At 57.8% G+C, this 25555-nt stretch overlaps 1 protein-coding gene across 11 annotated transcripts in view; it reads right to left on the reverse strand.

Moving 5' to 3' along the window:
• IQSEC1 (IQ motif and Sec7 domain ArfGEF 1) overlaps positions 1 to 25555 on the reverse strand; it is a 404132-nt gene that overhangs the window by 21230 nt on the left and 357347 nt on the right. For 10 of the 11 annotated variants that reach the window (XM_058725835.1, XM_058725840.1, XM_058725841.1 and 7 more), the window contains 5 exons: positions 25166 to 25457; positions 19362 to 20611; positions 6849 to 7010; positions 3974 to 4096; positions 2274 to 2440 (listed from right to left, as the gene is read on the reverse strand). In XM_058725835.1, the coding sequence (XP_058581818.1) occupies positions 2274 to 2440; positions 3974 to 4096; positions 6849 to 7010; positions 19362 to 20611; positions 25166 to 25457 (1994 nt within the window). Of the gene's footprint in view, positions 1 to 2273; positions 2441 to 3973; positions 4097 to 6848; positions 7011 to 19361; positions 20612 to 24865; positions 25099 to 25165; positions 25458 to 25555 lie in introns of those variants that run through there. The other variant, XM_058725845.1, reaches the window with a different exon arrangement.

Genomic DNA, 25555 nt, shown 5'->3' on the forward strand with positions numbered 1-25555 from the left:
GAGTCCTGCCCCCGTGGACGTGACCTTGGGCAGATCCCTTCCCTCTGCCTTGGCTACCTTTCTGAACACAAGGAAGACTGAACAGAACACTCCTGAGTTCCTGGCTTGAAAAGATGGGATTTGGAGGGAACGGTCCAGGCTTGGGAGACAGCCGACAGCTTGATCTCCTGAGAAGTGGGATGATAACTCCCCCAGACTGCTGGGATAGTCGGGTGCAAGGCCGGATACAAATGACAAAGCCACTGATGTGAGGGTGGCCGACTGGCAGAATCTGGCTGAGCAACCCTTCCCTCCTTGAGCCTTCTCTCCTCTGGGCTAATCATTTCAGGCTCCTCCTGTTGTTCCCCATACAGGGGAGTCCCAATTATGTGGGTGAGGTCTAAAGGCAGAAAAAAAAAATCAGAGTCAAATCACAAAGACCTTTAAACTCCAGCGCATGGGGTCACCAACAGCATGCAGCGTACAGCCTGCCCTCTGGGCAGCGAGGGAGCACAGGCCTACACGCTAAGGCCACGGGGGACCCTGTGAAGACCAGAATCAGGCTCAGCCCCGTGAGGAGAGACAGCCCCTGTCCCATCAAAGCATCTGCTGGTTGCTCTCTCACACTCTGGTGCTGAATTGCCATTAAGAAAATTCCCAGACTCCTTAGCTTCCTGGGAACTGTAGCTAAGACCTGAATTCCTTGGGGTCCACAGCACCCCTGAGATCTAGCAGAGGGCCACACACCGTGAGTGCTCTGGGCAGAGGATGGCCGTCTGGTTGGTCTGAACCAAGCCCTGCCCCTTGGCTTCCCTGACTGATCAGGTCCTGGAGCCCAGCTGGGAAAAGCGGGCAGCTTGGCACTCTTCTGGATGGGCACCCCATTAGCTGGCCTGTTGCAGGGTACCCACCACCAGGGGGCGTACCAGGACAGTTCAAACCCCGGCGGGGGGAGGGGAGGGCCTTCCTGCCTCAGGAAAGGGGACGACAGAGCGGTGGTTTTATAGGAAATTTAAATGGCGTAACAAAGATCAAAAACTTAAAGTTTTGTCATCAGTTCAGAAGACTTAAAGGACTGGACAGGAAAAAAAAATAGCTCAACAAGCTGACAAAGTTGGACCTGATTCAGACCAACTTTTTTCCTTTTTTAAAAAAAATATGACACCCTAAGGGGATCTCAGCCTGCTGCAGCTTGGTGTTTCCCAAGGAAAGGGACATAGTCCCTCCTCCTCCCTGCAGGGACTCCAGGTAAACGAGGACATGCTGTCAGCTAACATGGTGGCACTTGGGAGACAGCCGTCTCCTTTTCAATTCCTTTCCTCTGCAACGACACCAGGAAGGCCTTCCTTCCTGCTGCGCACCGTTAGCACCTGTCTAACATGGGCCACTCGCCCCGGCCTGGTGTTTTCGTCCACTGAATTCATTTTTACAATGGCTGCCTACGTGTGGCAAATGATACGGTCTTCCTGTTTACAGTGTGCTTATATAAGGTTCCTCTTAAAAATACACACCAAAGGCAAGTCAGGGGATGCCTGGGTCAGTCAGGCTCAGTCAGTTGTGTCCGACTTCGGCTCAGGTCATGATCTCACGATTCGTGGGTTCGAGCCCCATGTCGGGCTCTGTGCTGACAGCTCGGGAGCCTGGAGCCTGCTTTAGATTCTGTGTGTGTGTGTGTGTGTGTGTGTGTGTGTGTGTGTGTGTGTGTCTCTCTGTCCCTCCCCCGCTCCCACTCTGTCTCTCTCTCTCTCAAAAATAAAATAAACATAAAAAAAAAAGTCAAGTCAGTTTCATGAGGAACACGCAGTGTAGGAGAGGGCACAGCAGTGATGGTGGCACAGACTCTCTGCCCGGCCCCTCCCCTGCCTGGCTTCCCCGCTCCTGCCCTGTTCCCGACTGTGCTCCCTCACATCACCCCATCAGCCTCTGTGGACCATGTCTGGCCTGGCCCTCCCGAGCTGGGCTGAGCTTGCCCACCTGTCAAATCCCTGTGCGTCTTTGCGAAACAAGCTAAAACCATCACAGTACAAGACCGGGTGTGGGTCACTCCGTCCATGCTCCCAGTGTGTGTCACGGAGCGTGACAGGAGTCTGCCCTCTTCAGGATGACTTGTGCCGTGTCTGTGGAGCCGGTGCTCGCCCAAGGCCCCTGTGTGCGATGGCTGGGTGCGCTGCAGCCCAGCTTCCTTGCGCTGCCCTGCGCCCAGTGCACTCACGTCCTGGCCCCACGCCCAGCCGGGTGTGTGTGCAGAGTGTGGGACGGCTGTATGCCACAGCCCGGGACCCGGGGCCGCTCACCTCGCAGGTTCTTGACGAAGTCCTCCAGCTTCATTTTCCGCTCAGGTTTGACGTTGGGGCTGTACATGTCTGTGTTGAGCAGGATGATGGCAAAGGCCAGGATGAAAATGGTGTCTGGGTTCCGGAACTGCCGAACCACCCCAGGGTTGCAGATGCAGTATCGCTGGCTGGGGGCCGGGAGAGGGAGCAGGGTCAGGACCACTTCAGTCAGGGCAGGGAGTGGGTCTAGCCCTCACACCCGGCAGCCACCATCACTTGGGCCCTGGCACCTAATGGCTGAGGCCGGGTGCTGCCTTACAAGCCTCAGTTTCTGCATCTGGTAAACGGGGGTAAATAACACCTGCCAGGCAGAGGGCCGCTCTATCCACTCTCTCCTTCTCACACTGGTTATATCTCCCACCTGTATTTAGGCTGGCAATGCCTTCTTAGGATGAGGACTGCGTGCCCCAGCCTCCCTCGGGATTGGATGCAGCCCAGAAGGTGATTAAGTTCTGGCCAATGGGATAAGAGCAGATGGGATGTGGGCATCTTCGAGGCTGTACCTTAAAAGGCAGAGCCCACTCCTCTCCCCTGTGGTGGTGGGTATGGGCCCTGCTCCCTGGGACCCTGAGATGAAGGGAGCCTGACTTGGGCCTCCTTCATGCCAGCTCAGAGGGAGATGCACTTCCATCTGGTTTCAGCCACGGCTACTGGAGCATCTTTGTTATAGCAGCTGAAGCAACAGACTCACTAATGTATTCTGCTTATTGTTCTCATTGCCTCAAATGTGCGCCCCTGCCCCAAACTCCAAGAGGCCCCCATCCACTGGGGACTTCAGGGGGAGCTGGGTGAGGGGGGCAGATCAGAGAAGAGGAACCATGGGGTGCCAGGACTAAGGCAGTGGCTATCACAGCTCAGATGACGTGGGCTTCAATCCTGCCTTTTCCATTAGTGCCGCCACCTCCAAGAAGTCCTCCTGGAAGGAAGTGCCTGAACAACCCCCCCCTCAGGGCCCCAGAGTTGTCCTCCTATTGTGTCCTCATTCCCCACCTTGGCCCCACCAGTGGTGCTGAGCCTGGAGGGCTGGGTCAGTGGCTGACTCGTGTGTCCCATACCCAGCAAGGGCACAGAGGATCCCACTCAGTCAATGTGCACACAGTCCCGGGATGAATGACTGTAGGGTCGTAGCTGCCCTTGACTATGGGCTCTGTCATGCTAGGCATGGGCTAAGCGTGCCCACACATCCAAAGGGGTCAGTCCTTCCACTCTGTCCAGGGTAGGTGCTTTCATTATCCCCACTCTATAGGCAAGGACGTGAGGCACAGAGAGATGAAGTCACTAGGGCAAAGTCACACAGCTAGTAAGCGGTGGAGTGGGTGCTACAGCCAGGCCGTGTGGCTCTGCAGCTTGTGCTCTGGGTCACTGTGTGAGACTGGCTGCCCTCTGTGAATGGGCGGACGATGGGGACACGGGCTCATGAGTGAGTGACGCTCATGAGGACCTGGAGGAAGACGGACTGTCCAAAAGTCTGCTTCTGGCAATAACCAGCACAGCCCCTGGCATGCAGAAGGGGCCACTGCCTCATATCCCCAGGCAAGGGCAAGGCCACCTGACCCTGCTTAGGGGAGAGGGTGAAGGGGGATTCGGGCCCAGGCCCTGGGCCTCACGACCAGGAACCTTCCTCTTGCCCACGCCCACCCACGCCCTGCCCCGCCCCCAACCTGAACGCCTCGATGAGCCGCTCCACCTTCTGAGCCTCCCCTTGGACCCGGATGTGTGCCTGGAACTTCCGGAGAGCTTCGTCCAGCTCCATGGCGGAGAAATCCATCTCGTCTACCACGCAGCTGGAAAGAGACACCAAGGCCGCGTCAGCGCCTGCTGCCCGCAGGGCCTCTGCGGGCCTTCCTGCTGGGGGCGGAGCGCAAAGGGAGTCAGTGCAGGGGCAGGTGCTGAGCTGCCTGGAGCCGGGCCGGCCGGCCACCTCTTGTCCAGGAGGGTCCTCCGCCCGGCTTCCTCCAATCAGCAAACACTTCAGATTATGTAGCCCAAAGACCCCCATGCTTCTGGGATGTCTACAGACCCCCCTGAAACTATGGGAAGACATTAGTGCTTATATCTATGTGTGTAATTTTTTCTTTTTTCTCAAAATTATTTGAGAGAGACAGAGACAGCGTGAGTGGGGGAGGGGCAGAGAGCAACGGAGAGAGAGAATTGCAAGCAGGCTCCGTGCTGCCAGCGCAGAGCCCGACGTGGGGCTTGAACTCACACAACTGCAAGATCATGACCCGAGATGAAATCAAGGGTCAGACGCCACCCGGGCGCCTCGTACACGTGTGATTTTCTACAGAGGAGCCAGACAGAGCCTATGGCTGCTCCTGATAAAGGCCGCCGGGGCACAGACAATCGGCTCTCGGGGCGCGCGGTCCACAGGGCACAAAGCGAGACGTTACTGCTCCGGTCTGCTCGGGCTGTCCGCGAGGGATGCCAGGAGCACGCGCCCATCTTCTCCGGGAGGAAGCGGAGGCCCAGGGTGCTACCTCGCCGGGCTGACTCTGCCCTGAGCCGGTCCTCCCACGTGGAGGGTTTGGGGCGAGGTGCCTGGGTTTGGCCGGGGATTTTCGAGAGGCGTCTTGGAGAACCTCTGCCATCCTCATCTGCCAATCCGCGAGTGGAGGCGGAGCTGACAGAAGGCGCTGGTAACCGGGTTTGGTCCATTCCACTCATCCCAGCGCTGCCCCCCCGGCACAGCATGCTCCCTTTCCTGAACAGAGAAGGCGGGGTCTGGTATCCAGTGTATCCATTTGCAACAAAGCCATGGCCACCCCGGCTGTGGCTGCAGAGGCCTCGGCCATGGGGGGCCTAGTCCTCGCTTCCAGGGCCGCCCTCCCTCTGTTGGGTGCCATGGGCTTGGGCATAAACTGTGCTGCCCCCAACTTCTCTGAGTGCTCACGGCTCTGGGGGCAGCATCCTCGGAGGCTGGGGCAGAGCAGGTGGGGGAGGGGGACGGGGCCACACGGAGTAATTTTGCTGACTAGCATCTGAGCTGGACGCCTGGGGTGGGGGGTGGGGGGTGGGGGGTGGGGTTAGGATTGCTACTTCCTCAGGCTGCTGCTATTTTCTGATGGGGAAGAACAATGCCTGGATTTCCTACCACCAGCAGCCAGCTTGGGGTGTGTGGGGGGGAACGCAGGAACGGGGGCAGGGGATGGGGGGCTGGCCCAAGACAGCCTTAGGCCCAATTCTCTAAGGACCTCATCTGCTTTCCCCTGGACTGCTTCCTGAGGCTGGGTTAAAGGGAGAGAGGGGCACTAGCCACACTAGTGGCAGCAGGCTTTTCCTGATGGGGGAACACAAATGCCAAGCAGGGAGAAAGCAGCCCAGGTGGGCATGCCCGGTGCCAGGCACAGCCAGCTGCCACCAAAGCCCTGGCTCACTGCATCCTGTGTGCCTGCGCATCTACCTGTGTGTACAAGTGGGCGTCCGTGTGCCCGAATGAGGACAAACGTGTGTACGTGAGTCCGGGTGTGTGTGTGGGGAGGGGGGGAGCACCGAGGCCAGCCCCTCCCTGAGCCGAAAAAGAGGCCCCGGGCAGATGCCCGCCTCCTCCCAGGGAAGTGTAGAGATGGCGGGAACACGCATGGCCAGGCTCTTCCTTATTGCAGAGGCGCCTGGCCCCAGCAGGCCCGAGCCCGCCCCCCTTGCTTTGTTCTTTCATGCTGTGGGGCAGAGCTGGACGGATGCAGGGCGCTGCCCTTGTTACTAACGGTCTGCTCTTTACCCTGCTCTGATGCCTGGTCAGGAAAATCCTCAACGGGCTGGAGGTGCTCCCCCAGGCCCTGAGCCACCCTGTGCCATGCTATTCTGCGGCTTTGGCTCCTCCTCTGAGAGAGGGAGTTAGCGAGACCCGGCATGCCCCGACCCCTGCGTGTGAGGGGAAGACACAGGGCTTGTGCACAGTAACTGCACTACAACAGACCCAAGGGTCCAAGCGCAGGGTGCCTGTCTACTCAGGGCAGTTTCAAGGAGGAATGGAGAGATTTGGGGTCCGAGCTTTTCAAACTGTCGGCAGTTTCCAGGGAGCTGGAAACCCGGCTTTCTGCAGAGTTCCAAGTAGCTGGGAGGGCTCTGGCCGCCAGCCATGGTTGGACTCTCACCCTGAGATCTCCCAGCCAGGAGAGGCAGGAAAGAGGCAGGGGAGGGAGGCACCGGGGTCTCTCTGGGCTCCCCACCCCTCGCCCTGAGGGCGTGTTGGGACAGCTGGCAGCCAGGCTGGGGAAGGGAGCTCAGACCTCCAACCCCGGAGCCCTGCAGTGGCTCGGCTCTGCTGGAGAGGGATGGAGGTGCTGAGGGTGTGTGCCAGGGGGCCCGTGGGGTCCATGTGTGACATACGGTGCCCGAGGGTGCAAGCACGCACGTATGCGGCAGGGTGTGATGTACGAACCCGCGGGGGGCATCCGTTTGTGTCTCAGAGCAATAAAGAGATAAGGGGAGGATTGGGTGTATGCTCCAGTAAGCAGGCGAATCTGACGCTGCATGCGCGCAGGTCCCTGCCCCCGCCCCCTCCCCCCCCCCCCCCCCCCCAGCCGTGGAACTCACTCCAGCACATCTCGGTTGAACTGTTTCTGTCGGTTGCCCAGGAACTCGCCGATCATCTGCCTGCTGAGGCCCTTGCGCTGCAGCAGGAAGTGGGCCACCCCCACTGGCGTGTCAGGCACAAAGCCACGTTCGATGAGGTACTGGACGCCCTTCTCAGGCTTCCTGGGGATGGGACAAGAGAAAGGCTTAGCCCTGGCCGTCCCAGCCCCTCCTGGCTTGCCTCTCTCCTCCCTGGGTACCCTAAGTGCCCTATCCTGTTCCGCCGGAGCCCGCAATATGGGGGAACCCGGGAGTGCCCAGACTGTGCACCGGGCGCGGGCTGGGACTGGGCCACTGGCAGGAGTGTGGGCACGGGTGCTGGAGCAGGGACCCTCCCCACCCCCCTACCACTTTGCACTGCCTTGTACTTCACAGCCAGGCAGACTGGAACCCCCTGCCCAGCATATGCTGGCCTGCCCTCCACCCACCGAGAGTAAACAGTCTCTAATAGGCGCTGAGCACTTACTCTGAGCACCGATGTCCAAGCACCTACACATACTAACTTACTTCTCACACTCCCCCTGCCGGTCAGTACTCTTGTAACCTGAGCTGTTTAGGAGCCTGACAGCCCCGTCACTTCACCAGGGGCCTCAACCACCCTTGTAAGGACTTCCTGAGTTTGAACAGAGTCAGGTGCCTGGAATGATCTGTGCGGTAAGCACCATGGAAGGTTCTCGTGACTAGCTCCAACTTATGGGAAAGGAAGCAAAGGTGCAGCATTGACCCCTCCTGGGCAAAGGGAGTTTCCGGGAAGGGCTGGGCTGGCCTGCAGGGCTGAGTGTGTCCACCTGCACTGGGAGCCATGGGGCCCTGGTGGGCTGTGGTGGAGGGAGCCCCCTCAGGGGCTGGGCAGGAGGCCCAGGACAGGCTTGGCTGACCTCACAGGGTGGTGTGACGGGGCCGCATGTGTGACCCTCGGAAAGCAGGTGTTCTCTGACAACCCCCGAGCCTCAGACGGGCCCGAGGAGCTGTGGAACCGCTGTGGTGTACCTGGCACCGTGCAGGGGTGAGGTCAGCAGGGCTACCCATTAACTGGGAGCCGCCCCCTCCCTTGCTCCAGCAGGTAGAGATCCGTGTACTGCTGTCCCCCAGGAGCCTGGAAGGTGAGAGCCAGTGTCCACCTGTCCCCGTAAACCATGCAGCTCCTGGCTGACAGCAGCGTCCAGCAGATACTGTATTTCCACCTGCCAGCGAAAGCAAACTTCCTGCTGCAAGGTGACCTTGCTATTTTTACCCCAGGATGACCACACACCCTAACATCACCTTCAGGAGTTTTGGCAGGGAGCAGCTGCTGGCTAGCTGGGCCCAGCACAGAAGTGGTGACAGAGTAGCATTGCTCCCACACCCCTGGTGGGACCCCACCTCCACCCCCTGCCACATACCCCATTCCTCCCCATGACTCTGGTGTATCCAAACTAGAACTGCTCCCGTCCCAGGCCTCCCCAGCCACTCAGCTGCTCATGCTGTGGTCAGGGTAGGCCATGCTCCCTCACAGCCCTGCTCCACGCCAGCCCCTACAGGACCCCAGCCCTGTGCCAAGGGGTCACCGCGGCAAGCCCACAGATGGGCTTTCTTTAGCTCATGCGACGTTAGCAGAAAGAATTCTAGTTAGTCGCCAGCATTTAGAAATTGGGAGAGCTCAACACAGAATCCAGATTTCTGGCTTCTCTTGAAAAATCAGGCCGTCTGGCACTCCTGGGCCTGTGCTCCCGTGTGGCAATGACTGGAGAGCTGGGCTGGACCTCCTCGCTCAGGCACCCTGCATCAGCCACCCACCCTGGGGCCTGCCTGGTCCCTCCCCTGAGTCCCCAATATGGGGCCCAGATCCAGGCCCAGCCTGCCAACATCACACAGCATGTCAGACTTCCAAGATTTGGGCTCCTCTACCCGGGGAGGAGCAGAATGCAGAGGGAAAGTGGAATGCACTTTGGAGGGAGAGTCTTACAAGGGGCCAGGGGAATGCGGATTCTTCAAAGATTAAGGACAGAGAGTCTACTTTTCACTAGGCCCAGCTCGGGATGATAGCAGTGAACAGGGCTGGTCATGAACGAATGCCTAGCACAAAGGCAGGCTCTAACCCTTGGTCTCCAGGACAAAGGGACAGAATGATGGCAGGAGGGTGTACGGAAGGTCTCCTGCGGGAGAATCAGAGGACTTCTCTGAGCAGGTGACATTGGGCACCTAAGTTATTAAGGAGCTTCCTAGGTGGAGGCAATAGTGCATGCAAAGGCCCTGAGGCAGCCATGGGTTTTGCAGGATTGAGGACCAGGAAGCTGCTTGAGGGTGGCTGAGAGTGGGGGCGTGAGGGGAGGGGCAGAAGAGCAGGGAGGGTGGGCCAGACCCCACAGCACTGTGGAGGCCACAGGGGGAATCTGGTTTTCCTCTGAGTGGGGTGAGAAGCCCCAGTATATTAAGAATAGGGCAATGATGGGATCTGATGTCCATGCTTGAGAAGCTCCCGCTGCCTGCTCTGTAAAGAGCCAGGCTAGGTCCAAGGTGGGAGCCCAGTGAGGAGGCTCCCACAGGCATCCAGACTACAGTGCAGGAGGTGGGGAGAGCAGCCAGTGTTCAGACACAGCTCAAGGGTAGAGATGACAATATTCGCTGGTGGATCTGACTTTGAACCCAACGGCCCTAGCTCCCAGTCTGAACCAAACGTGGGAGGGACTGATTCCACCTGGCAGGTTTCACAGTGATGTCGCAGGAGGAAGGAATCTGACTGGGCCTTGCGCAGGGACCAGGAGCTCACTGAGCAATTGAGAGGAAAGATATGGTGGCAGAAGGCATGGAAGGGAGCTGGGGTGGGGGGTGCGGTCCAGACTGGGAGCTCCAGGGTCAGGATGAATGTGGCTATCCAAGGAAGCCTCTGGAGTGGCCTGGCCTTCAGCAACTTCCTTGACAGCACGTGGCCAGTGCACTGGATATCTGCTGCTGTGAGTCCCCTGCCTGTCAGGACTGTGCTGGCCCCACCCTCCCTGGCAGTGCAGTGAGGCCCCCAGCGTGCTCCTGGGGGCCCTGCCAGGCGGTGGTCCGGGATCCACCTGCTCCCTCACACTGTTCCATGCTGACTGAAAGGGCATGTGCCCACAGATCTTGCTAGGCGTCACACACAGTGACCTGCTGGGTGAAGGGACACAGGCGGGATGAGCCATGAGTGCTGCCCTCCCACCTCCCCTTGTGGCAGTTAGGGGACCACATGACATGCTTTGGCCAATGCTCTTCCTATGGGAGCTGTATGATCCCTTATGGCGATGGCGCCTTCTCTTGCCACAGGGAACCGGGAAGGACACCCCCGCTGTCTTGTCCCTGAGAGACTTGATGAACAGAGCCCCTGGCCAACCTATGATGGATGCCAGCGTGCCAGAGAAATTAACCTGTGCCGTGCCAGCACGTCAGAGCCCACCCAGACTGGCCGAGGAGGGCTAGTCCGGCCGTGGAAACTGGGTCACAGAGCGTCCACCCAAGCGCAGACACGGTGGTGGGGCTCTGTCTCCCTCCCCACCTGCGGCTTTACATTCCCTTCCTACAAGGGTACCGTGGGACTCCCGTCTGGAACCCCAGGCTCTAAAGACTGAAGAGGGCACAGACTGGGGCTCACCTGGCTCCTGACCCTTAGGTCCGGCAAGGGTCTGGCCCACACAGAGCATGCCCATCAAAGGAGGCACAAAACGTGCCTTGGAGAAGGGCTGCCTTAGCCTGGGTCACCAGGACCCTATTTTAAAACCTTTTCAGGGCCTCCTAACCCCTGCAGGACAAGATCCGGTGGACACTCTTCCCCTTGAGTCACTTCTTCATTCATTCCACAAACATTTACTGAGTACCTACTCTGGGCCAGGGGCTGTGCTAGCATACCTGTGGTCCAAAAAAGTCCCCATCCTTGAAAAACGCCCTACCTGGAGCGCGATAAAGAAGGGAAGCAACTCCTGGGATATAGAAATGCTCACAGCATAGGAGCCAAGGGCACGTCCTCTGGAGCCTGGAAGAGGGGGACCTGCTAGAAGGAGTGGCAGATGCAAAAGCCTTATTTGACTCGTAACTAAAAGGGGGCACAGAAAGGTCAAAGAACTTGGCTCCGGGTTACCAGGCGAGAGAAAGCATGTTGGGAGTGTCAACCCACTCCTCTGCTCCAAGACGCCCTCCAAAGTTCCACTCCGCCCTCCCCACCATCACTGCTGCTGGAAATCCAGTCTATCCACCTGCTGAGCCGGCTTGCTTCTCCAAGGGCCCGGCGTCAATAGGTGCCCAGAGTGACAGCTATGCCATCCACACCTGACCTGCTGCTGCATTCTGGGCCCCGCCGGAAAGGGCCCTCGAAAGGCGTCAGCAGGACAGGCTGGAGCGGGAGAGTCCACAGCTTGGCCCTGCTGCCTGCCACCAGGTGGGGCCGGCTTTTCTCCACGTCAGCCGCTGATTCAGACTTGGCTGTGACAGGCGAGCACGCGCAGACCACACGGGTGACGTCTCTTATATGCATCTCCTGTCGCAGGGCTGCGAGCAGCCGGCGGTGACGCCAAGCTTGCGGGACTCCGCTGAGGGCAGTTACGAGGCTGGGCACCGCACGTAGGGGTCACCCACTTACTGGAATGCAAAGCTAAGTGCTTTGCAGGCTCTTTTCCCAGCAGCGGTCTGCAGGGCCAACAATGGGCTTCCCCTGTCATTTCCAGTTGCTGGAGCAGCTGAAGAGAAGTGGGAGTGGGCAGCTGTCCACACCTCCCGGCCCGGCGTCTAGGCCATTTGGATGGCCTTTGGATGTCCCACCCCACCCGCTCTTCCCCCTCACCCCGCAGGCTGACCTCCCCCCCAGCCTGGCCAGTCAGAGCTCGGAATCCTGCTGACCACAGCGAGCAGTGCGGTGTGAGCTGGCAGGAGCCAAAGAGAGAGGAGAATCTCTTTCCCCTGGGGTTGCCGTGAGGCTGGACCGTGAGCCCAGGACTCCTGGCAGGCCTCCCGCCCTGGTGGGGCAGAGGACGACTCTGGGGAAAACGGCTGAGAGTCGCCCAATGGCTTTTCAGGTCCAGAACCAGTAAGGCCTCTTTGCTTAAACCAGTTTGATTGGGTTCCTGCCACTTGGAATGGAGAACGGCCCTGACTCACGGACACCAACGCAAAGGTCTGTTTACCTACAGTACCCCGGGGATACTCTGCGGTCAGGAGGCCGCGCCATCCCCGTGACTGGTCTCAGCTGGCCACGGGGACAGGTTCGGTACTCAGCTCCTGCACACCTGTAAGCGCCCTCCGCTCCGGCAACGCAGGCTCAAATGCCTCCGGCGTCCTACCAGGAAGTGACCACCTGCCATCTGCTCGCATGCTTCCAGGACCGGCAAGCGCACCACCACCTTTTCAGACTGTATTTCGTCCAGCTCTGATCTTTACGAAGTTCTTCCTGATGCCGGGAACCCAGGCTGAATGGGGCTCGCACTTATTACAGAGAGAGGAGGAGGAATTGCCCTCCAGCGTGGCTGTATGCCCTGTGGGGCCTGCTTTGGCACTGTTTTCTTGCCCGAGGGACTCAGCATAAGCCCCCCCATCCTCGGGACAGGGCTAGGGACCTCCAGGGCCGTGAGGGCAGCAAGGCCCACGGGCTCGATGGGTAGCTCATGTCCAGGGTAGTGGGACCCCGACCTTCCTCTTAGCAGCTCAAGGTGCTCTTAGATGAGCCAGTCATTTAAATGTCAGCACTACCAGCAACGGCGAACAGCCCACTGGAACCCTGCAGCCAGCACGTCCGGCTCTGTGGCCTTGAGCGAGAGCTGACTTCTCTGAGCCCCGGCTCCCCAGAGCCAAGCGTCACAGGTTCGCTGCGACAGTTCAGGGAAGTGATGCACACGAAGTGCTGTGCACGCTGCCTGGGACCTAATATGTACGTATACGGGCTGGCTGTCGTCGGGCTTAGCTTCATTAATCCCAAGAGACATGTCGCGCGTGAGGAGCACGCGGGTGGGGCTAGCAGATCGGAAGCCCGCCCCCAGCCCTGCTGCTTACTGAGAGAGCCGACCCAGCTCTGCACCCTCGGAGCCCACTCCCCACGCAGGCAGAGTGCGGCTGAGCACCCGTGGATGCAGGCAGGCTGAAATCTCAGAGCATCCCAGACTCCCGCCAGGGCTCTCCGCCTCCCGCAGCGGCTCCAGGGGGTAGCAGGCGTGCAGAAAGAACAGGCAGGGCGGCAGCTTGGCAGGCCCCAGAGGCCGGGCATGGGGTGGAGGGGAGGCCTGCCTCCAAGTGCCAGGCTCTGGGCTGGAAGGGACCTCAGAGGCCCCTGTCAACAGCTCCCAGCCCGACCAAGAGTCGGGGCACACCAAGTGGTTGTTGAGGCCCTCCTTACATGCTCCTCAGAAGCCAGGCACTCACTCCCTCACGAGGCCCCTGTTTTATCACAGGGCAGCTCTGGGGATGAGAACACTCAGAGGTGGGAGAGGTCTGGTCCACCCGTGACGAAGGCGGCCTCTGTACAGTCGCCAGGGCTCTTGCCGGAGTGAGAGGGGCATGGCAGAGGGGAGACCAACACAGTGAGGCCTGTACTCGTGAGCATGTGTGTGGAGCACAGCAACAGGGGACCACATCAGGGCCGTGGGGGTAGGGACTCCAGCTCCTGCCACGGTGATGGCCCAAGGACCACCACTGCTGGGCTGTGTGGCCTCCCATGAGTGGCGTGGCTTCGCCTCCTGAACTCTCAGTTTACATCCGCGGCCCAGTGAGCTGATGGGGGTGCACAGGGCTACACACATAGAAGTTCCCACACTGCATCCTAAGAGGATGCTATTCAGGAGCCGGGTGGTGGGGGGGTGTGAGTTCCAACCTGCCCCCCCGACTAGCGGTGTGACCTCAGGCAAGTGACCCTCTTGGAACCTCCGTTCACCCATCTGTACAGTGGGGTCGACAACAGAATCCCTTTCCCGCAGAAGAATGGGATTTAAAACACGACAGGCGCATAGAACAGTGTCTGGCCCACTCTAAGCACATGTCACTGTTAGCCACTGTCATTCTCTATGACTGCTCTGTCTACCAAACCTCCTGTTGGGTCCTCCTAAAGCCTGAGCTCCTAGAAGCCCCCTCCCCTTTGCTCTGGGCACAGGAGCCCCAGCTTCCACCCATAAGCACCTCCTTGATGGCAGCCTCCAGGCAAGGCTCTTGGTTCCACTATATAATCATCACCAGACCCTGGGAGGCAGAGACCTTGTGCCCATTTTCCAGGTATAGCCTGCAAGGCTCAGAGAGTGCAGGGAATTGCCAAGTCCCTGCAGCTGGGATGTGGCAGAACAGGGGCTGAAACCCTCCTTCCTCTAGCTCCTGGACCCCCATCCTCCCTCCAGCGCTGTAAGCTGAATGAGTGGCCCGGGGCTTGTGAAGGGCAAGTGCTCGGAGGAACAGCTGGATGTCAGGCAGACTGCTGCCTCCTCCAGGATGCCCCTCCGGCCAACTGGCCTCACGTTCCAGGGTCTCTTCCTCCCCGACCACGGGCTCACTTGCCCACTTTGGGTACATCATTCAGATCCGCCATGTACCCCTTTGGGGGGCTGGGGTTCTCTGTCGGGAAAGCTTACTACCGGGAGGGGGTGGGCCTGGGGCAGTCAGGGGTATGGGCAAGGGTTGGGGGCGGGGCTGGGAGACAAGTGACCCACAGGGAGAGAGGGGAGCAGAGGTAGGCAGTGGTGAAGAGGAACCTTCTGGGGAGGAAGCCCAGCCTTGGACTGCTCAGTGTCCACTAGCATCTTCTGCCCTCCCTCAGCCGGCAGCTCCAGGAAAAACTGGTCACATTGCTGGGAGGCTCCAGGGGTGGGGGTGGGGGGGTATGCCAGTAGGCATATATCTGTGGAAGGGCCTTATGAGCTGAAAAGCCCAATCTGTGTAAGAAAGGTGTTCAATTGTTTAAATAACACGATTTTGGAAAAGTGGTTTCTCCAATACGACAACCTCTGGAGGTAGGAAACTGAGGCTCGGCGGCGGTGAAGGCTGAGAGGGAGGAAGCCCAGTGCTCTGTAACACACTCTCACAGCCCTGGAGCCTCCCTGGTGGGCAAGGGGAATGCTTCACATGGAGGCCATGGGCTCCTGCCATTGGGGGCCAGCCCCGCTGCCCTCCCCCACACCCCGCATGGACAGAGACTTGCTGCTGACTGTCCCTCAGTGCTCTAGAGTGGGGCTGTCCACGAGCACGTTCTGCGGGGACAGAACTGTCCTAGATCTGTGCTCCCAGGCACATAGCCACGTGTGGTTGGTGAGCTGCACCGTGGCCAGTGCACCAGAGGGCCTGGATTCATGTTACATTTTAGTTAACTTTAATTTCGATCGCCACCAGTGGCTGGACCTCAATGCTGTTAAAGCACAAGTTCCCCCAAGTTATTCTCTGAGTTGAAGGCAATGCTGGTGAAAATTCAGCCAGGATCGCTCATGGGTCTTAATGCGAGACTCCCAAAATTCACATGGAAGAGTACCTGCCCAAAACAGCCGAGACAATTTTTAAAAAGAACCAGAGAGGGGTTTTGTCCTAACAAGAAAAAAAACCCATGAAACTCAAAGTCTGATGCTTGCACAGAAATGGACAGGTCCTCTAACCATGAACGCGGATTTTTTCTGTTCCCTGATCTGTTCCAGGTCCCTAAAACACTGCCTGGTATAAGTAGCAGGTGCTCAATAAATATCTGTTGAATGAGTGAAAAGATCCAATTCATGTAGGAATTAGATGGAACCTGAAGTCAATGGAGAAGGGACAGACTGTTCGATAAATTGCTTGGAAACAACTGGCTCATCTATATAGAATAATAATAGGGCGCGCTGGGGTGGCTCAGTCCATTGAGCATCCTACTCTTGATTTCAGCTCAGGTCATGATCCCAGGGTCATGGGATTGATCTCTGCATCAGGCTCTGCACTGAACGTGGAACCTGCTTGGGATTCTCTCTCTCTCCCCCCCTCTGCCCCTCTACCTTGCATATGTGCACGTGCTCTCTCTTAAAAAAATAAAAAAAATTGGACCCCTCATGTTGTATGGTTCCCTGAAAAAAATTTCAGCTTAAAGTCCTAAAGGGCATACAAATATCCTGAAGAAAATATTTTAAAACTATATTTATGATGCGGGGCAAAGCCCCTTTTAAAATAAAACATGAAAAGCCAAAGAAATGAAACAATACTTGTTAATTTAGCTAATTAAAATTAAAACCTTCCTGTACACACACTGGATTGTATATTTGAAAGTTGCTAAGAGAGTAGATCTTAAACGTTCTCATCACAAGAAAAAAGTTGTAACTATGTGTGGTGAGGGACGTTAACGCATTGTGGTCATTTTGCAATATACATAAAAATAGAATGATTACATTGTGCATCTGAAACTGATGTTATATGTCAATTTATCTCAATTTAAAAAACACACACAAAAAAACCTTTTTTTAGATGAAAGAGCACAAAGTTAAAAGACATAACTGAGAACCACTGAACTGCACACTTTTTATAAGGGTGAATTTTATGGTGTGTGAATTATATCTCAAAAGAAAAATTAGAAAGAGGACAAGTGACAGAAAATGTTTGTAATTACAAAGGATCAGTATCCATGATAAATAAAGAACCACTAGTAAATCAACATGACAAAAACTGAGCAAAAAACATGAACTAGAGTGTATTATGCTAAGCTACATAAGTCAGGCAGAGAAAGATATCGTATGATTTCACTCATGTGTAAGAAACATAACAGATGAACACAGGGGAAGAGAAGGAAAAATAAGATAAAAACAGAGAGGGAGGCAAACCATAAGAGACTCTTAAATACAGAGAACAAACTGAGGGTTGCTGTGGGGTGTGTGTGGGGGGATGGGCTAAATGGGTGATGGGCATTAGGGAGGGCACTTGCTGGGATGAGCACTGGGTGTCATAGTTAAGTGATGAATCACTGGGTTCTACTTCTGAAAGCAATACTACACTGTATGTTAAACAACTTGAATTTAAATAAATACATATAAAAAATATATACACTGGGGGCACCCAGCTAGTTTAGTAGAGCATGCAACTCTTGATCTCGGGGTTCTAAGTTCGAGCCCCATGTTGGGTATAAAGATTACTTAAAAAAAAAATCTAAAAAAATATATATAAACTGGCATTTTATAGAAGAGAAAATACAAATGGCTAAGACACATACAGATGCAAAGCTAGAAAATGCAAACTAAAACGACCAAGAGAGAATTATTTCTACCCTCTGATTGGGGGTGGGGAGACAACACGGACTGTTGCCAAGCATGCGGGAGCAAGACGACCTTTCGGATCCAGCAGCAGAGAGAGGAAATGGGTAGAGCCCCCTTTTAAAGAGTAAGTTGGCAGCTCCTATTTCAATGGAGAACGTGCCTACCTAAGCCCCCATGATACCGCTTTTAGCTAGCTTCCCTGCAGACGCCCTTGGGAGTGTATGCTAAGAACAGATCCACACTCCTGGTCATAGGTGGTTGGTAATCATGAAGAAGAAGTAGGAACGACTGGCCGGATCGGTGATGTGAATAGCCACACCAGGGCCTACTACACAGCAGTGAGCAGGAGGGAGGTGGCCATTCACATGGACGGGGGAGATCTCCCAACAGCAAGCCGTGCGGCAATATCCTAGTAGAGGACGTCAACAACTCCAGGCCCCAGATGATGTCAGCAAGGCCGCAGCAACCGTGGCTAACACTTGGATACGACTTACTCTGTGCCAGGCGCTGCTCTGAGCACTTTACACACCCGCTCGCGTACAACTCACACCCTGCGAGGTGGACGCTACTGGGACCAGCCCCACCGTACAGAAGAGAAGCCAGTCTGAGCCCGGGCAGGCTGTCTGCAGTTCCTAAGAGCACACACACCCACGCACGGAATAAAGATCTGGGGGGAGAGGCTCCGAAATGACAAGAGCCAAAGGGAATGCTATCCTAACTGGAAGGCTTTCATTTTCCGTCGGGAACATATTCCCGTGCCGCACACATAACTCAAAACAGACCTAATCTACACAGACCAACACTGGTCGGTTGAGGGACTTTCTTCTGCACTCCACCTGCCGATGCAGCTCGGACCCCCACCCTCAGGACGTCTCTGGCAGTTTGCCAGTCCAAGAGGTCGGCTTGGACACTAGGCGAGCCCCAGGTCATTCCAGCCTCCCCCAGGAGGGCACGGGCCTGGGTCTGGGAGCTGGCCTGTGCCCAGGAGCAGGTGGGAACGTATTTTCTGGACAGAGCTCAGGGTGGGCTCAGCAGGATATGGCCCTTCCTGCTAGTGCGCTGCTCCAGCCATGGTTCGTGCAGTGGTGAGGCTGTCCTCACGTGCCGCGAGCCACGGGCTGATGGGAGTCTCAGGAGAGAGCACCCTGGCAGATGTGAGGTGTCTGAGACTCTTAGTTCTTAGCTGAGTGAGGACCAGTGACCCAGAGACCTCTGGCTGCTCCCATGTAAATGTCCCGTTCCTTACACCCACCCTGTGGGTCGAGGCCTCTCTGAACCCCCAAGACAGAGCAGCACTTCCATTGGTGCCAGGGATGGCTCAAAAGTGGCCCCAAGTCTCCCTAAATCTAGAAGAGGGCACAGGGAAGAGTAGAGGGCATGTGTCCGTAACTACCGGGCAGTCTGGCCACATCCCCAAGTTTGGAGGGGTCAGTGCCAGGCTGACGTCTGATGACCCCCAATCCCAGAGGCCCCGGGGCTGGAAACGATGTGAAATATGAGGCTGAATAACCAGAGCCCGCCAGCGTCTCCTCCTAGGGAGTAGTCACAGCTCCCCTCCCCTTCCGCTTGCTATTTTTGGCCGGGCTAAGAATAGCCTGCTTTAAATACCCTTCTCCCTCCTTAAATCTGCTCTCAGGACTGCCCCCACAGCACCTTTCTAGAACTCCTGGCGGGTAGTGGCCACTCAACAGACCCAATTCACACATCTCCCACAGGACCTTGCTGAGATTTCTGCTAGCACCGGGTTTACCTGTGTCCTTCCTCCCCGACGCACGCCTCCGAGCCCAGCCTGCACCTGCCCTGGGAGATCTTGCTCAGACACGGACACCATTATGCCCTTGCCCAAAGACCTTCGTGCCCCTCGTCACCCAGAGAATAAAATCCAACCCCCCGAGCCTGGTATTCATGGCCAGGTGCAGCATTTCACAGCACATCAGCCTGTACGTTCATGTTTCCAGAGAACCTACTGTATGCTGGGGGCTGTTCTAGGTGCCAACAGGGCCCTGAACTCCTGTCCCCATGTTGCTCTATCAGAGAAACCCTTCATTCGGCTGCGGCTCTGCCTGTGAGCCTCTGCTCTCCCCACGACAGGGTCCTCGGGGGGGGGGGGGGGGGGGCGGGCCCACCGCTCACCGGGCTCCAATCTCCTCTACGACAGCATTGGCTGTGCCAGGTGCTGCTGTAGGTGCCATTAGCGCAGTGTCACGGCCTCACGCATGCTCATTTTTAAACCACAGGTGCGTGCAAAGGCCCCGGGGCACAAGAGGAAGGCCTGCCCCACGCTCCCGCGGGGCTGGCAGGCACTCACTTGTTGAAGAGATTGAGGCCAATGCGATAGTGCCTCTTGCGGATGACATCGTTGCTGAAGGCCGGGGAGTCCCAGCTGTTGCGGGTCTCCTTGTGGTAGGTCTGCTTGCTGAGCGTCTGCTCCCGCAGGCTGTCACGGGACGACGATTCAGAGCTGCAGTTGATGGTGTCGTTGGAGTTGGACGTGCTGTTGATGCTGTCGTTGTCCCCGTCCGAGTAGTCAGACTCGGACCTGCTCTGCCTGTTGGCCGAGCCGTTGATGGCCAGGTGGCTGTCCAGAGGCCGGGGGGGCCGGGGCCGCAACTCGGGCTCCTCCCGGGGAAGGCTCTTCGGGGGGCCGCCCAGGGGGCCGTGCTTGGGGCTGCCCTGTGGCCCGCCCAGGCCACGTTCGTAGGCGCTCTGCCTCTTGAGCGAGCCGCGGTCTGAGCGGTCGCTGAGGTCCACGGAGCTGTCGCTGGGCGGCTCGATGGTGAGCAGCGGGAGGTGCTCCATGCGCAGCCGCTGCTCTTGCCGCTCGAGCGACGGTGTGCTCCGGCAGCTCGTGTCCGTGTCCCCCTTGTCGTCTTTGTGGGCCAGCGCCCAGTAGTCCTGCGAGGCGCCCCCGGCCCGCAGCCGCGGGTCCGACTCGGCGCTGGGCGGCCGGTGCCCGGCCTGTGAGAGGGGCAGGGGGGGCGACAGCTCCTCCTCATCGATGTACAGGGTGACGTCGCTGTACGAGGCCGTCATCTCGTCCAGTTTGTGGTGGTCGGCGCCGTGCAGGGCCGGCTTGGGCTCGGCATCCCGGGCCCGCCCCGTGTCGGCAGCTGGCGCCTCCCCCGAGTGCAGGCTGCGGCAGTGGAGGGCGTCGTCGATGGACTCTGCCAGCGATTTCACCTGCCGGGAGAAGGCGTCCTCCAGCTCTGTGATGGCGTCCGCGAAGTCGCTGGATGGGGCGGGAGACTTGAGGGCGGGCGGCTCGCCGAGGTCGCCGCGCTCCGACGGCACCAGGGCCCCCAGCTGCGAGCCGTCGTCCGTCACCGAGACCTGCTTCCCCTCGAAGTAGGAGCTGTGCACCTTCTCAGGACCCTCGAAGGAGAACTGCATCCTCATGTTGGACAGCACGATCCGGCGCGACATGCGGTTCTCCGACATGGAGCTGCGCAGGCGCTCGAAGTTCTTGTTCATCTGGTACTGGCGGAAGGCCGTCTGGATGGTGCGGGCCGCATGGCGGGTCACAAGGCGGCCTCCATACTTGCGTTCTAGCATCTCCACCTGGGAGGGGAGAGGACAGCACGGTGAGGACAGCCCCGCGCACTGGCACAGTGCCTTGCCCACCTATGCTCCTGCTGGCACCCAGCCCCGTGGCAGCACCATGTGGAGAGAGAGGCCTGGGCACATCCCAAAGTTGGTTCCGGCAACCACGGAGGCGAGCTGGTGAAGGTGGGCAAAACGGGGGTTCCCAGGCCAAATAAAATGGAGCAGCACCACGTGAACGCAAGATGTTCCCTGCGGGACTTCTCAGAACCTTTAAAAGTTGGTGAGTTCCCAAATTTCTTTGGCCACAGAAACCTTTGGCCCTAGTGCATCTTGCGGGCCTGTGGTTTAATGAAACTTGGGAGATGCTGGGAGAGGTGAAGGCAGCCCCTGCAGAGAGGAGGGACCCATGGCACGAGAAGGTTAAGAGACCCGCCAAAGATGTCAGTGAGATCCTGGATGCTGAGCAGGGGCTGCAGGCTTTTGGCCTTATTTCTTTTCTACAGCAGACAACGTGCTCTTACTAGCTGGGGGCAGGTGTGTGTGTGTGTGTGTGTGTGTGTGTGTGTGTGTGTGAGACTGAGCTTCAGGGAGGCCTGAGAGAATCACCTTACTGAGGCACAGACTTCGAGGCCAGATGCCCACGCTGCAATCCCGCCCTGTCCTCGTTAGCTGTGTTACTCTGCATAAGCCTTGAAGCCGTGCCCTTCCCCAGTTTCCGTATCTATAAAGTAGGGGACAGACTCAGACCCACGTTGTAGGATCATGGCGAGCACCTGATGACATAGATGCTAGAAGGCCCTTGACGGCATTCCTGGAAGGTGTTTACAATTTAGGGGGTCCCCAAGGCCCCTCACTAGACAGATGGGGAAGCTAAGGCCCAGAGAAGACACTGAGCACATGGCTGGAGGCCTCCAGACTCCAGAGCGAGTCCGGAACCATGTGTCTTGCTCATCCCTCTCCTTGATGAGGCACGGAGACGGGGCAAGGCTGCAGGCAGGTAGCACTGCCTGGGACTCCCCCATGTGACCCATGAGCCTCCCAAAGCCCTGAGGCTCATGCCAGCGCTCGGTGACCAAGGACAGCCCAAGGGCTGCTCCCCGTGCCTTGTTCCTGAGTAGGAGCCCGCTCTGTAGGAATCAAAGAGAACTCAAGACAAGGAACTGGTTTCTCGGCCGAGCCAGGGCTTTTGGGGTGCTGGGCACAGGGGGTACCTGATGTGGGGCCAAAAGAGGTCTCAGGTCCTCAGGAGTGAGGCACATGTGCACCACACCCTGCTTGTCTAGACCCCACCTGCCTACTCTGTGCCTGGTATCACACCAAAGCTGGTGGCAGACAGAGATAAGGTCCCTGCCTTCAAGAAGCAAACAGCCTGTCCAGGGGAACAGACACACACACACACCTAACTGAAATAGAACCAAACAGATGCTCAGCAAATCCAGGCTACGGCCCGAGTCAGGGGAGAGGGTCACTCAGAGCCGTGGTGGGGTGGGCCGGGAACAGAGGGCTTGGAGCTTCACGCACATCAGTGCAGGTCCTGGACCCCTCACTTCCCGGCTCTGGGATGTCAGCTCCCCCCCGAAAACCGAACGCGCCAGCTCTCTGGGGCCCACAGGCAAGGGAGCGGCAGGCTGGGCAGAGCGGCTCCCTTCAGAGGAGAGGAGCGTGGAGTGTGTGTGTGGGGGGGTGGGGGGTGGGGGGTGGATCAAAATGACTTTTCTGGGCCCAGAGTCAGCCAGGGTGGGTCTGTTTTTTCTCCTGCCCTGAAGTTACTGAACACCATCCAAAGAGATGACCTCACTTCCACATCTGTAAGCAGACTTTGTTTTCTTGGGGTTTTGAGTGGGGCTGTGAAAGCCAATGGAGCCGATAAAGGGCCCAAGGCTGAGCTCTAGGGAGCCATTTCTTCTCCGCCGTCCAAGGCCTGTGTTGTGGGCCCCCTCACGTCACCTTTGGGGGTGGGGTCACGATGGCAGTGCCACCAGCTCAGATCCAGGGTTCACTTCAGGGCTCTCTCTCCCCTGCTGACTTTGGACCTCAGAATCCAAGTAGCAACCCTGCTTGCCTGAGACTGGCTCCCCAGATCTGGGGGAGGGGTCAGGGGAAAGAAGAGGGACTTTGGGAACGCAGAAATGGGCTCTGTTTTTGTCATCGAAGCCCCTCTTGGTCCAGGACACATGCTGGCCCAGGCCTGCTCTTACGCATTGCCTAGACTCCCCCTGGTCATTGTTCTGTCTGGGCCAGAACTGACTCAAGGCCCAGTCTGAAAGTTTATTGGGGTACAGGGGAGGGAATCCAATCTCTACGTGCTCACCTGCTATACATCACCCTCGCCCAATACTCACATGACATCCAGTCTGCAGAGGGGCTCTGGGACTCCCCACTTCTCGGAGGACAGAGGCTCTGGGAGGTAAGGTGGAGCTGACCCGTAGTGGGGGCTCTCCCGGCAAGCCCTCACTCTCCCTTTAAAAGGACACGTCTCAACATTGGGGGAGGGATGGGGAACAGAGAGGAAACGCCCTTCCACAAAGCAGACCTACCACTTCTTGATGACTCAGGACTCTTGTTCTCATTGATAGGAGACTGCCAGAAGGTACAGAGGCCCTGAAGCCAGAGGGCTCCCTTCACTAAGCGGGACTCCGTGTTACCCTATTGCGCACCCTGCTTCCATCCGGCAGCTCCCATGTAATCTGTCCTATTCCCACTCTAGCTAGGATTGCCAGGAAGTCAACAGCTCAGAGACCCTCTCACCTTTCCACCACCTCTTCCTTGCCATCCTTTCTACCACTGCTGTTCTGCCTCAGGGCCTTTGCGCCTGCAGTTACGGCTTCCTGGAAGGCCCCTTCCTCAGACACTCCATTCTAATGCTAGCCTGGGGAGGCCTTCCTCACCACCCTTATCCAATGCTGGCGCCTCCCACAGTCACTCCATTTCTTCCCCCTATTTTATAATCTCTGGGGTTTGTATCACGTTCCCGAATTAAACTGTCTTTATTGCTAACTTGTCTGTGGATCCATCTTCTGGACCACAGTGTCAGCTCAAGAGCTGGGGCCTCGCCCCATTGTCGACTTCCCAGCACCCAGCACGGTGTGTGGCACACGATGGGCTTTTGGTTAACATGCGTGAGATGAAAATGAACAGCCGTGGCCACGGTAAGACCAGATGAAGCAGACAATTATTTATTTCCATGGGCCTCTCTTAGGTCTTCAACTTCCTTACTTCTATTTCAATGGTTCTGTTGGGGGTCTTTTACTATCAACTGTTTCTGATCCACTTTGGATCTGGGTGGAACTGATAAACGGAACAGAGGTACTCCTCACCTGTTGTGGGCCTGGCTACGGGGCCAAGGGACACAGGGGACGGGGGGCTATTTGCTATCAGGCCCTGGCCACTGGCCAGGCTCCCTGTCTCCCAACTCACAGGCAGAAGGCTGAAGAGAACGAGGGCTGAGCAAGTAGGACTGTCCAAAGCCGCAGGGTGGAACCGAGAACAGGGAGAGGAGGGGCCTGTAGGGGATTCTGGGGGTGGGGGATAGGGAAGATCCGCGCTGGGCAGTACCTGCATTCCTCCTCCGAGCCAGGTGCCACACCGGGCCCAGACCTCTGCTCTGTAAAAGACACGTGGGAAGACTAGGAGGCAAATGGAGGGCAGCAAGGCGAGGGGTCGATGTGGCCACACATCGGGAGGAGATGGGAGGAGATGGCCCAAGGAACTCCCAGAAGCTAGGGGAAGCCGGCCAGACAAGTTGGGCCTTGCACATCTGCACAGCTGCTTGCTGCAGCCTCAGGTTCTTGCCATCAGTTTCACACGAGAATTCTTATTAAAGTACCTACTACGTGCCTGCTCTTGAAGTGAGAGCTCTCCGGCCCCGGCCCCCGCCCACCACCCAGCCAGGACAGGCCTCTCCCCTTGACCCCAAGAAGCTGTCTTTACTTATCCCTGGAGCCCAGCCACGGGGGCGGGCCGTGCGCCCACCTCATTCTGCACACAGGTGCCAACCTCACGGTGGGTCTGGGCCAAGGCCCCTGCCTTGGGAGGAAGTGAGCCCTCAGTGAGGTCGTTTCCCACGAGAACACAGAGTTGTAAACCGAAAGGGATATAATAAGCAACCTCGCCCGCTGGCTGTGGATGGGCTTGGTGTTCTTTTCAGAGCCTGTGCTATTTATGTTGTAAACTGACCTCCCGCCCTTCTCCGCAGGGACTCCTCCCCAGGGCTACCTAAGGTTCAGCCCTCTCCTGGGACCTCAAACCCTCAGTGTCTGGCCACCTAACCTGTGTGCATGGCCATGAGGACTGTGAGTGGGGGAGAGGCGAAGTCCTGACACTCCAGTGCCCTCACTCTGAGAGCCTCCACGGGTCGGGAGGAGCAGGAAGGGCAGCCTGGGCCGATGCAAAGGTCACAGTCGTAGCGCGCGTGCGCATAACCATGCTTCCATCTGTGGGAGAGCACAGGACGCTGGTGTCCGAGAGCCGAGACTCCTGCTGCCCAAGGCAGTCCCAGCAAAGGGCCGCACGTCATCCTCCAGGCAGAGCAGCCCGGCTGCCTGTCCCCGCGTGGTGGGTCCCGCCTACCTGCTTGTCCTGCAGGTCCGAGGAGAGCTCATAGCTCTCAGAGAGTGACCTCGAGCGCTTGATGGCCTCCTCCTCGGCCTGCTTGCGCAGGATGGAGGTCGAGTGCTGCAGCTTGGGCCTCCGTGTGCGCTGCTGTTGCCCCGGCGGGCCCGCATACAGCCCATAGGCTCCCACCGACGTGTGCTCGTAGTGGTCCGGGCTCAGGCTGGAACCAGGCGCTAGGGGGCCCTGGTAGGCCGACGGGCTGTCCAGGGACGTGCCGGTCTCGCTGCTGGGGGCCTCGCCCTCCACGCTGCAGGGGACAGAGAGAGGAGAGAGGCCTCCTGTGAGTGGGAGACAAGACCCCGGGGCCTGACAGGGAACCAGGAGGTGGGAGGGGGCTGCAGCCAA

The sequence above is a fragment of the Neofelis nebulosa genome, chromosome 4 (genome assembly GCF_028018385.1).
Source record: "Neofelis nebulosa isolate mNeoNeb1 chromosome 4, mNeoNeb1.pri, whole genome shotgun sequence".
Taxonomy (NCBI): Eukaryota; Metazoa; Chordata; class Mammalia; order Carnivora; family Felidae; genus Neofelis; species Neofelis nebulosa.